Source organism: Arvicanthis niloticus, chromosome 4 (genome assembly GCF_011762505.2).
Source record: "Arvicanthis niloticus isolate mArvNil1 chromosome 4, mArvNil1.pat.X, whole genome shotgun sequence".
Classification (NCBI taxonomy): domain Eukaryota; kingdom Metazoa; phylum Chordata; class Mammalia; order Rodentia; family Muridae; genus Arvicanthis; species Arvicanthis niloticus.
In genome coordinates, this window is record NC_047661.1 from 76,329,578 (window position 1) to 76,343,625 (window position 14,048).

Here is a 14,048-nt window from a genome sequence, read left to right on the forward strand (position 1 = left end):
ATTTTTGGCATTTTATTACAGTAGACATAAAGGCCAGTCAATAAACTTACCATTATCTGTGCTAACAGCAGGACAATGACATTGGAGGACTTACTGCTGGAGATGGCATAAAAGAACTGTTAAGGAAGGGAGAGAGATGAACATAGGCGGTGCGGCAAGCTGCTGTCATGACAACATGCTGCAGCTACCCTCTTTCATGGCAAGAAAGTACAGCAGGTTTAGAAGTTAAGGCTACAGAGAGGGCCTTAAAATACAATACAAACCAGTTTCCCTGAGATAGTTGGTGGTCTTAGGTGACTCAACAGGGAACCCTGGCTGTTAAGTCTTAGAACCTGTAATGCCCCAGCATCAGCACAACACTGAACAGCAATCTGGGACCACTCCAGGCCTGCAGCTGTCAAGGGCCCGAGTTCTTCCCTCCCTATTGCTTTCCTTTCAGTGTCAGCATCACTAGGAGGACCCACTTTTCACCCCCACATGGCCTGCTTTATGTTGCAAAGTAGGAGCTGTGTGCTCTGTCCTCCACTTCCGCTGTCTTCCTCTCTGTGGTTTACAATCATTGGAACCTTGAATGTCCATCCCAGTCATTTTTTTCTGTGTATCTGCTGAATATCCTGTGCCAAGCTTGGTTACAGATAATAGGGCAGATCAATGAACAGAAGGGATCCTTTATTCCCTTTGGAATGCATCTGTGGCTGCTAGATAGTGCCATGCTTTACCCACAACCTGCAGAGCTGTTCAGACTGCTGCTGAGAATCTAACTCAGAAGTCATGTAATGAGGCCGTTTAAACACAACATACCTTGGTAAGCGTGATCAGCAGTCCTCTGATGGATGTGACAATGATTATTCCAACCAGAATGAAGGAAATGTGTTGAGACCAGAACTTCACCTGCCGTCAGAACAGGAAGAAGAGGCTATTATATTTGTGGGCAGAGCTGGGAGCTGACATGAACTGTGATGACTTATGACATTGTGGTTAATACCCATGGGAAGACTGCATTGGGTCCCCTAATCAGCAGACTCAAGTCTTAAGGGGCAAAGAAAGCCAGTAGAGAGAGGTAGGAGGAAAACACTCATCAGCAGAAAGCCCATAGGAGGTGACATGATTCTCCTGGAGAAGCAAGAGGAACGGGCGAGGAGGACACAGCAGCACTTGACTGCCTTCAATGCTATGGAGAAAGGATTGCTGACCACACAGCACTTCCGGAAGTAAAGACCAAGGCCATCACAGGGAGACTGCACGGGAACTCTCAGGGATCTCACCTGAGCCACACAGTGGAGCTCTCTTCTCCTGCTCTGCTTGACAGGGAGAAGCAGTTTTGGGAACCTGTGCCCTACTGTTCTCAGGTACGTAAGGCCAGGGCTGTGTTAACATCTAAAAGGCTTGTTATTCAGAGCATGACCACGGGAGAAGTAGATGCATCATGGGTGGACCAGATACATGTGAGCAGCCTCAGAGCTCTCACTTCTAAAAGCATAGCCCAATTAAACAAAAAACAAACAAACAAAAAAACCATTTGTTGGATTTCACTGTGTAGCCCTGCCTAGTCTGGAACTTGCTATGTAGACCAGGCTGGCCTTGAATTGTACCTGAGACTTATCTGAGGTAAATTATTTGAGATTACCTGCCTCTGCCTCTTGAGATCAGGGACTTGCTATGCTGAGATCGGGGACCAAGGGCAGTACATACCCCCCAGCTCAGCTCAGAGCAAGCTAAACAGTCCACATCAGGACAAAGAAACATGGCACTAGTCTTAATGTTAACAGTTCATCAGCCTGAATGATGCCATCTGGAAATACATCATACTCTGAATACAGACGCTGACCTCAAGATAAGCTGTGTTTATGCTGGTTTTATGAAATAGGAAGAAGTGATCTTTAAAAAAACGCTATTTTGTACATAGGTAACAAATCAATTATGGTCCAAGGTCCACCTTACTTGACTGATAAAGATCATTTATCATCTCTGTCCTACTTCAGAACACTAATTAGTTGTTAATTTTCTACCAGGAGATCAAAGGTGAGCTGTAAGTTTGAAGAGTTCGTTGAATATTACAGAGAAAGGTCTGGATACTTGGCAGGGAAAAACTGGCCAAGTGGTAGCTGGCTGTGGGCAGGCAAAGGGGGGCCTGTAGCAGCAGGAAGCACCCATGAAGGTCAGCACCAATCTCCGCTTACAGGTTTTTTTGTTTTTGTTTTTGTTTTTTTGTTTTTTTGTTTTTTTTCCTGAGGCAGGGTTTCTCTGTGTAGCCCTGGCTGTCCTGGAACGCACTCTGAAGACCAGGTTGGCCTCCAACTCAGAAATCTGCCTGCCTCTGCCTCCCAAGTGCTGGGATTAAAGGCGTGCGCCACCACTGCCAGGCAAAAGCTTTTTATTTTGTCTTTTTCTTTCTTTTCTTTTCTTTTCTTTCTTTTTTTTTTTAGAGCTGAGGACTGAACCAGGGCCTTGCGCTTACTAGGTAAGCACTCTACCACTGAGCTAAAGCCTCAACCCCCTACCCTGCTTACAGTTTTATAATAAGAAAGCTAAACCTGGTTGTTTACAAATGTGCTGTGTGAGCTGTCAACACATGCAGAGGACAAATGGGCCCGAAGTTCAGGAGTTAAAGCCAGAGTGTCAGGCTATGGCTGGATGGAGCAGAAAGAAACTTAAACTAGGATCTAGCATGGCTCTTACGTCAAACTGGATTCCCAGGTAATTCACAGTGATCTCGATGCCTCTGGTGACAGGGTCAGTTTTCCCAACTCGATCAAGAACAATATTGATGGTCGCCTGCAAGACAGAACTTACATTATAATACCTCTCATCAACATTTCTAAGAATGACACTTGCCCTGATGTCTCAGGGAGCAAAGGCACTTGCCACCCATCAAGCCTGGCAACCTGAACCCATCCCTGTGACCCACAAGATAAAAGGAAAGAAATGGCCCCTGTAAGCTGTCTTCTGACTGCCACACATGCCCTGTGTTACATGTGCCTGTGCATGCACGCACACACACACACACACACACACACACACACACACACACACACGAAATAAACAAATAATTAAAAATTTTAATTAAAAAACCAAATGATTCTACATGAATTAATGAACATATCTTACAGGTTGATGTTTCCCAAAATACAATTTAATTTCCTTCCAATCTAAACCATGACTAGAAAATCTATTTTGTTTACTCACAAAGGCAAATGAGTCTCTCATATTTATTTTCTATAAAGAGTCAAGGGCAATAAAGCATGTGCACTCTGTGATTCAGAGGTCAGAAAGCTTACATTCTGCTAAATGAAGTTAGAGTAAGAACCAACAAATGCCAGGGTGCTAATTCTTTGCTAATTAAGCAAAGTCAGAGGACTATGGCTGTCGAGCTAACAAATGAGATCACCTGGAATGAACGACACCCCATTCTTCCCAGTGGAGGCAGCTTAAAAAATAGGAGGGCAAGAAGAGGTTTGACAAATGCCAAGCCAACAGCCACGTGGGAACTTTAAATCTGGCCACCAACAACACTAACTGTAGAGTCTAAATCACAGGTCAGCAAACTCAGCATCTATAGTGTGACAGCAGCTGTGGGCAATAAAGGGACGGGCTTGGCTCTGTGAAATGGCAGACTGTCCAACTGAAATAAAAAAAAAAAAAATCAAAACTTGACCACTGTGTATGTTGTCTACCAGAAACTCCCTTTAACTATGAAGATACAAATGGGTTAAAGTAAAAGGATGGAATACGATCGATTACACCAGCATCAATCCACGAGAGGGAAGCGTCTCTGTGAATATCAAATAAGCAGTCACAGCAGAAACACTGCCAGTGTGCTGGTAGAATTTTATAAAACACAAAGGATGTATAATGATTCTAAATGTTCTATAGCTCATAAAAAGCTTCAGACTGTTACAGTGAAATCCATTATTTCACACATTAAATAAAAAATAAGAACATTAAAAAGTAATGCATTATATATCTCAGAGTGTCTCAAAGAGAGGACTTGAGATGGAAGAGCTGCTGCAGAGGGGACAGCGCCTCGCCTGGAACTGATCCTTGCTCAGAGCAGTCAGAACATCACACTGCCTTCAGTCTGCTAGTGTGTGTCAATCAGCTCAGCGCACAGTCAGAGCATCACACTGCCTTCAGTCTGCCAGTGTGTGTCAATCAGAAATAAGAAAGCACGAGAGCTGAGCATGGTGGCACACGCCTGCAATCCCAGCACATGGAAGCCAGAGACAGGTGAGTCTCTATGAGTTCAAGGCCAGCCTGGTCTACACAGTGTGGTCCAGCTTAGCCAAGCCTACACAATGAAATCCTATCTCAAAACAAACAAAACCCAAAAAGTGTGGGTCAAAAGATAAACAACAATAACAAAAAAAAACCAAAACCAAACCAACAACAACAACAAAAAAAACCCCAAAGCTTCAAAGTGGATGGAGCAGGAGGCTGGAGAGACAGCTCAGAGGTGCTGCTCTTGTGGAGAACCTAAGTTGGTCCCCAGCACCTGTGTCATCACCTCACAGACACCTGTCACTCCAGCGCCACAGGAATCTGATGTCCCTTGGCTCCACAGGCACCTGCATATCCCCTAAAAGTAATAAAAATGGACCTTAAGACCACAAAAAGCAAATACTGATAGAAAAAAAAGAAAAACACCTTAATTCAAAGGACTTGAATTTGTTCCCTTAATATCTGATAAAATAAGATTCGAGGGGCTGGAGAGACGGCTCAGCAGTTTAGAACACTTACTATCTTGTAAGACCTAAGTTCTGTTCCCAGTACTCACATCAGGCAGTTCACAACTCTATTCCAGAGGATCCACCCCCTTCTGGCCTCCATGAACACCAGGTATGCACGTGGTACACAGACATACATGGAAGTCAAATACTCATCCACATACAGAAATAAAATTAGAAAAACAAGGACTATAAAAAATAATGTTGTAGGTGAACATCTATAGAACATTCTAGGCAATAAGAGTACAATACACCTTCTACTCAAGGATACATTTAATATTCATCATGCCAGTTTAGTTGACTGTGTCTATTCAAATTATAAAACATATGTTCTAAGTTCATGAAATCAAACAGACAACGGTTTTTGGGAGCTCTCCAGATCTTGTTTTGGAGACAGGTCTAAGTAGCTCAGGCTGGTCCAGAGCTTAGTGTGTAGCTGAGGCTGACCATGAACCTGTTGCCTCTACCTTTCAATCACTACGATCACAGGCATGTGCCACCACACACAGACTATACAATGCTGGGAATCAAACCCTGGGCTTCATGTACTCTAGGCAAACACTCTACCAAATGTGCTACATTTCTAACCCCTAGATATTACATTACACACTTCTAGGTACACTGAGACAGAACAAATCAAGAGAAAAATCATAAACCATTTGGGACTGACATACACATCAGAGTGAAATATTGTTAAAATGGCACCTAAGAGAGTTACAGCAAAGAACACCTTTGTGCAAACAGCCCCAGCAGGAAACTCATGCAACTAGAACATCAAATTGGCCTTTCCCCACAACCACAGGGCCACTACTCACAGACACCCAGAGTTGAGTCAGAAGTAGAGAATAAATACACTTAAAATACATGAGGAATAAATCACTGAGGGAGAACCAGAGAGGCTAGAGCAGAAAACAAATACCATGTACACAAGAACATTTTAAATTTTATTTTGGGTTTAAGGGCGCACGTCATCAAAAATATGCTTCTAGCCAGGTGGTGGTGGCGCACGCCTTTAATCCCAGCACTTGGGAGGCAGAGGCAGGCAGATTTCTGAGTTCGAGGCTAGCCTGGTCTACAGAGTGAGTTCCAGGACAGCCAGAGCTACACAGAGAAACCCTGTCTCGAAAAACCAACACCCCCCCCCCCAAAAAAAATATATACTATACTATACACACACACACACACAGACACACATTCATGCATGCTTCTATTCTGAGTTGCAAGTTGGAGTTGAAGTGAAATATTCAGGTGCTCACACCGACTATGGAAACAGTGTCCAATAAGAAACCTATGCATACCCCTTCCTAAGTCCTCCAAAGCATAGGGGAAAGAGAAGCCGCTTGGTTGTGTGACAGCTTGTGTTCTCTGCTGACTCAACCCAGTGCGGAGCTGAGCTCAATGCATCAGTCAAGCCCTCGAAATGGCTGCTACTCCCAGAAACTCACCCCACTCTGGCCATTAAAAACATGGTTGCTGGGAAGACAGTTTAGTCGGGGAAAGTAGTAGACACTTGCAAGCCCGAGGACCCAAGTCTCATTCCCAGAATCTGACCCCACCCCAAGCTGGATTCAATAGCCTGACTCTGGTGGGTCCAGAGAACTGCCTGAAGCTTGTGGGCTGGCCAGCCTGGAATACTGAGCTTGTAGGGAGATACCTTGCCCCAAAACAGTGGAAGGAGAGAACTGACTCCCCAGAGTTGTCCTCTGGCCTCATGTGAACCTGCACCCACACAGAACTTTATTATTACTAGTAGACACTAACAAACAACAATAATAGAAATATGTAGTAATGCCAATAAGGCCAATAAAATAATAACAACAAAAATTCTATAATATACATACCATAAAAATTTTCCAGACACAGTAAATAGAGAAAAAATAACCCAGGAAATTAAAATACTTTCCCTTGAATGTTTTGGAGTATTCAATTCTTTCCTAAGGAAAACCAAACACAAAACATGGTTTTTAGTAAAGGTAGACATTTTCAATAAAAGCATTCACATGCCTATGGCTGAGTCAATACAACACGCATGAAAATAACATTAAGAGAGGCTACTGGGGCAACCTGCGCGGAGCCCTGACTGTCAGCCAGAGACACGACAGCCTTCTTCCATGAGCTTCATAATCTGTATCTGTATCTCTCTCTCTGTATCTCTCTCTCTGTATCTCTCTCTCTGTATCTCTCTCTCTCTCTCTCTCTCTCTCTCTCTCTCTCTCTCTCTCTCTCTCTCTCTCTCTCTCTCTCTCAGGTTAAGGTGTCAAGTGGGCTCAGGCCTGTCTCTAAGCATATGCTGGCTACCTTGTACTTTTTAGAGCCACTCGGAAGCTACCCTTGGAAACGGTTAGGGTAGTCTGTATTTAAATCATGCTGCATTTTCCGTGTGATTTACACTGACATCCAGGAGTGATTTCATAAACAGCAAGCCTCTTTCCTAAGCCACTCGGCTTACACAGAAGCACTGCCTGCTTGCAGAGGTCTGCCAGCCCATGAGGTCTCATTCTCTCTTCAACCGTGTTGGTAAACCACAGCTGTCGCCTCACTCTGTACCTTTGTAGCATACAGATCAGCTGTTTCCAGAAAAAGCTGCCTGCTCAGTTCTTCCAAAGCATCTACTTCCTGTTGGATAAGAGTCAGATCTGGCAAAAAGTAGGCATCAAGGTTTAAATCACAGAGAAATTTCAGGAAACAGCGGAAAGAAAGGTTGGATCTTCTCTAGTTGTTTTATAGGGAAGAAGCTGAGAATTGCCCGTATCTTTTATTTCCACAGCAGCCAGCAGCACTGCTTCAGGGCAGTGTTGCCAGGCTGATGCAGGCTGAAGAAGTACCCCACATGCATCTGCCAGCTTCTGTCTCAGAGAGATGCTCTCACGGCTAGTGTTTTGCTTTACTTTTCTATATCAAATTCTGTTTGAGTCCTCAAATGGCGTATACACCATGACCCACAATTCATCAGTTTCATGCTACCCGAGTGATGCTGGTCCAGGAAACAGCGCACATAACACCGTGTGCGCGTGTGCATGTGCGTGGTCAGTCTCACTAGGCTGGGCTTTGGGCACTACCTTCTTTAGTTCTTCCAGATGCTATCTTCTTTTACCCCGCCACAATCCCATGGGACAGCTACGACCCATTTCTCAGCCAAGGATAGAGGCTGGGAGTGTTAAACAACTTGCTCCAAGTTATCATACATCTAATAGGAGCGGGAGCATAGTGCTGTCTGCTACATAAGGCCCCGTGTTTTCACTGCCAGATGCTAGCTAGCTTCCATACCCTAGTGAGAAGTGTCACTATTCCCCTATTAAAGAAGCAGGAGCTCAGGGAGCTAAAAGCCCCTGATACCTTGTTGATGCCAACCTACACTTATGAGTTTTAAAGTAATAAAGATAGTAAGATAGCTAGTTCCAGTAATTCAAATTTTCCTCCCTTTGTGAAATCAACAAGTGCCCTTCAGTTCCTCCTCTCAACAGTGGCTATCAGCAAGGTCTAAGGCACTTAGCATCATTACGGGTCTGTCTCCCTGCGAAGGAGTGAGGGGCTCTCCTGTCACTTAGACACTGCCTGGAAACAGGAGACAGAACAAGTGCTGCAGGGTTATTTGGTTTTCTTTAAAGAAAAGGTTGATTTTACTTTTACTTGTTTGTATATAAGTGTGTGGGGGCTTGTGCAGATGACTGCAGATGCCCTCAGAAGGCAGAGGTTTTGGCTCTCCCTGGAACTAGAGTGGCTATGGGTCACCTGTTACAAGCGCTGGGAACTGAGTTCAAGTCCTCTGCAAGAGCAGTCCCCCGTCCTAGCCACTGAGCCATCTCTCTAGCCTCTATGACTCATTTTTCTTTCTCTGCTACAGTCACTTGGCTTTCTCTGTCTGATTCTTATCTGCAGCCACATCAGAATGGTGTCATGATCCATCACAATAGTCTGCATCCTTCTCCAACTGACTTAACTGGGTGATAGAGACAGAAGAACATGTCATCTCATCTCAGCCCTCAGTTTGACCTAATAGCCTGTGGGGAGGGAAGAGGAGGAAAGGGTGAAACACACAGGCTTGGTTTTTTCCATATGAGAACTAGTTAGCCTCCAAACCAGCAGGGCCAGGAACAATCCATTAACTAGGCTGCCCTGTTTTTGTTTTTGTTTTTTGTTTTTTAAAAAAAGGGGATGTGGGGCTATTTGAAATCTGTGTGGCACTAACTGGGTTAGGAATGGAACCTTGCCACCACACACATGAACCAACCATTGTTGTAGGGAGCCACTGTCCTCTGTGGTCTTGCATCTGTGGGTGGCAGAACAGCACAGTGGAACAAGTTATGAAGCTGAGGCCATAGTTCTGCTCCTACATTTACCACAAACCACCATGTGACTTCACCTCTCTGGGTCTATTTTCTCATCTGTGAAATGGAAAAAATGACTTGATAGGTGTACTCCAGCTCAGAGACAATGCTTCCATGGTTAGGTACAAGTGTTGGAAAGATGACGAGCCCACTGGACCTCCTATGCCCAGTGTTGGCCGACCCCGATGTAGTCAGGCACCCTAGAGGAGACTAACTCAGCGTTACATTTTATTCTGTCCCTGGGGGAGAGTGGAGAAGAAGAGTCAAGAAGATAAAGGATACTTTCACTTCCTGGGGCTGAGGCAGTAACGCTCTTCAGCATGCCCCAGAGTCCCGATGGCTTGTTCTGCACATCCCCCCTCTGGAACATTGTTCTCCGTGCCATGGCCATTCTGCAATAAAGAGCACAGAAGCCTGAGCAAAGGAGTGTGACTTGTAGCCTCATCTCAACACCGTCCTGTGTCACAGCTGTGTCTCACTGGTTTAGGAGTTACACAGAAGACAACATTTCCAGAGGCGACGTGGCCTGGTCCAGGAGCGCAGAATATGGAGTAGGCAATACATCTGACATCTGGCTCTGCCACCTGGAAGCTGAGAGACCCAGTTTACTTTCTTACTCTGGGTGGTTGTAAAGATTTATGAAATAACACTGTCACCCGTTCTTGCCATATGCTAATATCATTTAAGGAACAAACGAGGTAGCTAACAATTCTAGATAAAGAACCAGGTGCAGAGAAGGAACACAAGGAAAAGCAGACCACAGAAAGGAAACAGGAAGTTCACACAGATGGGGGCCTTAACTCACTGCAGTCCATCTTTTGCCATGACTGTCACTGAGCCACTGCTGGACAAGATGGCACTGTTCCTTCCTCCCCTCCTATCTGTGGGGCCCTCAGTGGCATAGTGACAGCTGCTGCAAGTTCCAGTCTACCTAGAGCTACTAAGAGTGAGGTCCTTGTGAGCTTAGCAAACACATATGATTATGTGAAGAGCACAATGGGCCTAAAATCAACCAGGGCGAATCTAGTACAGATAGGAGAGTAAGCTACAGAGAAATTCATGGTGGGAGTTTTTGGGCGACAAGAGATAAAAACGTGGATAAGGAAGCAGCAGCATTGGTATCATGTCTGAGACAAATGGTACCAGGTGACGAAGGGCCAGATGGCACTTCTGTGGGCTAAATTTTTAAAGCATCAGTTAAAAGGTCATTCATAACAAAGAGTGTTAGGTATGTTCATTTTGGTGCTGAAATAGTTTCCTCCTCAGTGAGCTCTGCCTGGATAAGGTACAAATCAAACAGCCCCAAGCTTGAGCTGCCCTTCCTGACACACTCCCCGTAACTTGGCATTTTGGGAAGATGTAAAGAAGAACCAAGGAAAGGCTTAGACCCACGACTCCATCAGTTTCTAATGGGAATGTGGGACAAGCATGTGAGGAAGTTCTGGGCTATGCAGTTAGTTTACAGTTTACTTTGGCTCAACAGCTGGGATTACCAGCAAGGCAGCTCAAAGGGGGAGCACAGAAGCCATTTCTATTGTCCTAGTCAATATCTAAAAGCTGTGGTGTGGCACTAACTGCCTATGCTGTCTCTCAGCAGACAGCAAACGGAATAAGCAGAAGTGAAAGTTGGCTGGACACAGACAAATTACCCTGGTTTTAGACAATTTACTTTCACTTTTGATCTTAATAACCTAATTTTAAGCCAGTTTTACTCTTGGCAGATAAGCTGCAGACAAAAGCAGACGTGCTTATGTAGAAAGGATGAGCGGCAGCTAGCTTTCTGAGACTTGCTTTTACAACCCATTCAAACATACACACAAGCGCAGGAGACATTTTCACCTTCACTTTTCCCACTGCTCCTTCTTCCTAAGAGCATCTTGCAACAAGAAAAAAGCTATTTGCTATGGGCTGGATGTCATTTAAAAATTCCTAATAACAGTTGGGTGATGGTGGCACATGCCTTTAATTCCAGCACTTGGCAGGTAGAGGCAGGTAGAGCTCTGTGAGTTCGAGGCCAGCCTAGTCTACAGAACAAGTTATAGGACAGTCAGTGCTGTTGTTACACAGAGGAACCTTGTCTTGAAAAACCAAAACCAAACCAAACCCAAAGCAACAAAACAAAACCAACCACCCCCGAAAAATCCTCCCCACCCTAAAAAATTCCTAATAGGAAAACCACAAGCAGGTGGCTCAGGTCTGGCAGAAGCAGGAATGGGAAGAGGCTGAAAATGTCTGCTCTTAAAGGACTATGAAACACTTCATGAGGTTTCATGTTATCCTTGTGCAGGGCTCACACTAATCCTGTACCACCCCAAGTTTAGCACATGCGTTGTTGATGCAAGCACTCTACCCTTTGTTAGATATGTCACCTATTGTTTTATGGTTCTTATTTCTAGCTCAGCCATTTAAAAATTATTTGCATGTGTGCATGTGTGCATGTGTGTATGTGTGTGTGTATGTGTGTGTGTGTGCATGTGTGTGTATCCTTCAAGCATGTGGGGTTGGGAATGGAATTGATATCACCAGGCAAGCACCTTTACCTGCTCAACCATCTCACCAGTATTGGGGGTTGGTTTGGTGCTGCTATGTATTTAAATGTTAAATACTGGCCCCAAGATCTGGTTGCCCCTCTCCTGCACAAGCAGATCCTCACAAATACAAGTGATGCTATGTAAATCCTGCTCCCCAATTTCCTATTAATTGGTTAATAAAAGGCTAGAACCTGTGATTGGGCAGTAGGGAGATGAAGGCAGGACTTGAGGATTGAGTGAGGGGTCTGAGGAGAGATAGGAGGAGGAGGAAGAGAAGAAAAAAGAGGAAGAAGAGGAGGAAGAGGAAAAGGAGAAAGAGAAAGAGGAGAAGGAAGAGGGGGAGGAGAAAGAAGGGCAAAAGGAAGAGGAGGAGGGGGAGAAGGGAGACAAAGAGAAGAGATGGACCATGAGCACATGGCCAGGAGAAACAAGTAAGTGACACATGGCTGGGATATAAGTTAGAGTAGCTCAGAACCTGCCCAGGCTAGGCTCATAGCTGGTAAACAAATGACCTGCACTGTGTCTTTGCTATGGGCTAGCTAGACTGTTGTAATTCATTGTACACTCCAGCACACAGGGCCTCTGACGCTTAGAGCTGATGTGCACTCACTCGCATATGGTTTAAGTATAGAGTCCATGTACTCTTCACCACATTTCCACTCTCCTGAAACAGGATAGCGACATTCAAACACTTAAGAATACAACATCTCCATCACTAAGAGGACTTTCATTTTGCCCACAACTTGCCTGCCAACAATTCCCCCACCGCTAGTAACCGCTAACCTGTCCTCCATGTGTTCGGTTGTCATCTCCAGATATGTGTATGATTTGAATTTAACACTGCTTATCCTTTTGGTGAATGGTTTTCTAATCCACAAAGCAAAAGTTTCTTCAGGTTGTTGTGTGAATTAGTAGTTGGTTTGTTTTAACTTTTAAATAGTAGTCCACAGTATGGCTATACCAGTGGGTTTTTTTTCTTTAAAGATTTATTTATTTATTTTATGTATATGAGTACACTGTAGCTGTCTTCAGACACACCAGAAGAGGGTGTCAGATCTCATTACAGATGGTTATGAGCCACCATGTGGTTGTTGTGAATTGAACTCAGGACCTCTGGAAGAGTAGTCAGAGATCTTAACTGCTGAGCCATCTCCCCAGCCCTGTACCAGTGTTTTAACCATTCACTCACGAAAAGCTATCTTTAGTGTGGGGCTTCTATGAATAAAGCTGATAAAAAGATTTCTGTAACCATTCTCCTGTGAGTGTAAAAATTTCATTTGTCTGCATAAACAGCAGTATAATTTCTGGAGTTGGATACTGGCATAGTTAGTTTTTAAGGAGAGCTAGACTGTATTCTGTTACTCTATCATCCTACATCTGCATCTTACCGATGAACACTTTATGTCATCATTATTAAAAGGCTATGTGCACGTGTATGTGCGTGTGTGTGTGTGAAGAGGGTGTCAGATTCCCTGGAGTACAGGGGTTGCATGCTGTCTGACATGAGTGATGGGAAGTGAGCATGGGCCTATGCAAACACAGAACACAGAACGTCAGCATCTCCACACTGCCTGTCACGGGTTTTGAGGCATCCTCACTGTATGGGAACTTTACAGTGGGTTTGACCTAATGTCGGTGCTGCTGACACAGTTTCCATCTGTGTGAGCCCGTGCATTTCCATGAGCCCATTGCCTTCCAAATGTTCCCCCCACATTCTGATTGTACTATTGTTTTCATGTGAGTTTTAGAAGTTTTTCTTTTTTAAAAGTCTAGTTAGCAGTCTCTTCTCAAACATTTCCTCACTATCCACAGCTTGTCTTTCCTCATTCTTTACATACTCCTCTGCAAAGCAAGTTTTAATTTTGGTGAAGTCCACTGTATCCATACTTTGTTGTTTGAACTGTATTTTGGGGATTCTATTTTTTGCCTAGCTCTATATCTCAAAGATTCTTTTCCTAAAAGTTCTGTAGTTTTACCCTTTATATCTAAGTTCAAGGTCTGTTTTGAATTCATCTTTCTACATATTGGGACACTTAGATTTGGCTTTTTTTTTTTTTTTTTTTTTTTTTTTTTTTTTTGAGGAGGGAAAGGTCTATGGACTTACTGTTTCAGGATCATTTAGTAAAATACCCATTTCTGCTGGACTTTCTTGAGTTTGCATTTTGTTGTAACTCATTTCTTTCACTAATTAACATCATGCTTTCTTTCATTCCTTTGAATGTATCTATGTTAGCTGTGTTCTAGTCTGGTTACATTTTTTTTTTCTTATCTCTTTTACTGTCTGGTCTAGTAGAAGGCCAGTTTTATAGAACAAAGAACTAGTACCTAGTATGGAACAGGTATCTGGCAGGTACTTTACAAACATTTCAGGATACAATAGATGGCAAAACACTGTACAAAAGTTCTTGGGGTGGGGGAAGACTAAGCAGTTCTGAATGGGTTCCAGTTAGAGATGCTATTTTTTG

At 43.9% G+C, this 14,048-nt stretch overlaps 1 protein-coding gene across 3 annotated transcripts in view; it reads right to left on the reverse strand.

The window, feature by feature from the left end:
- Gpr89a (G protein-coupled receptor 89A) overlaps positions 1-14,048 on the reverse strand; it is a 37,993-nt gene that overhangs the window by 4,428 nt on the left and 19,517 nt on the right. For all 3 annotated transcript variants that reach the window (XM_034499770.2, XM_076932979.1, XM_034499771.2), the window contains 6 exons: positions 9,335-9,444; positions 7,272-7,360; positions 6,566-6,658; positions 2,680-2,775; positions 802-891; positions 51-116 (listed from right to left, as the gene is read on the reverse strand). In XM_034499770.2, coding sequence (XP_034355661.1) covers positions 51-116; positions 802-891; positions 2,680-2,775; positions 6,566-6,658; positions 7,272-7,360; positions 9,335-9,444 — 544 coding nt within the window. The remainder of the gene's footprint in view (positions 1-50; positions 117-801; positions 892-2,679; positions 2,776-6,565; positions 6,659-7,271; positions 7,361-9,334; positions 9,445-14,048) is intronic.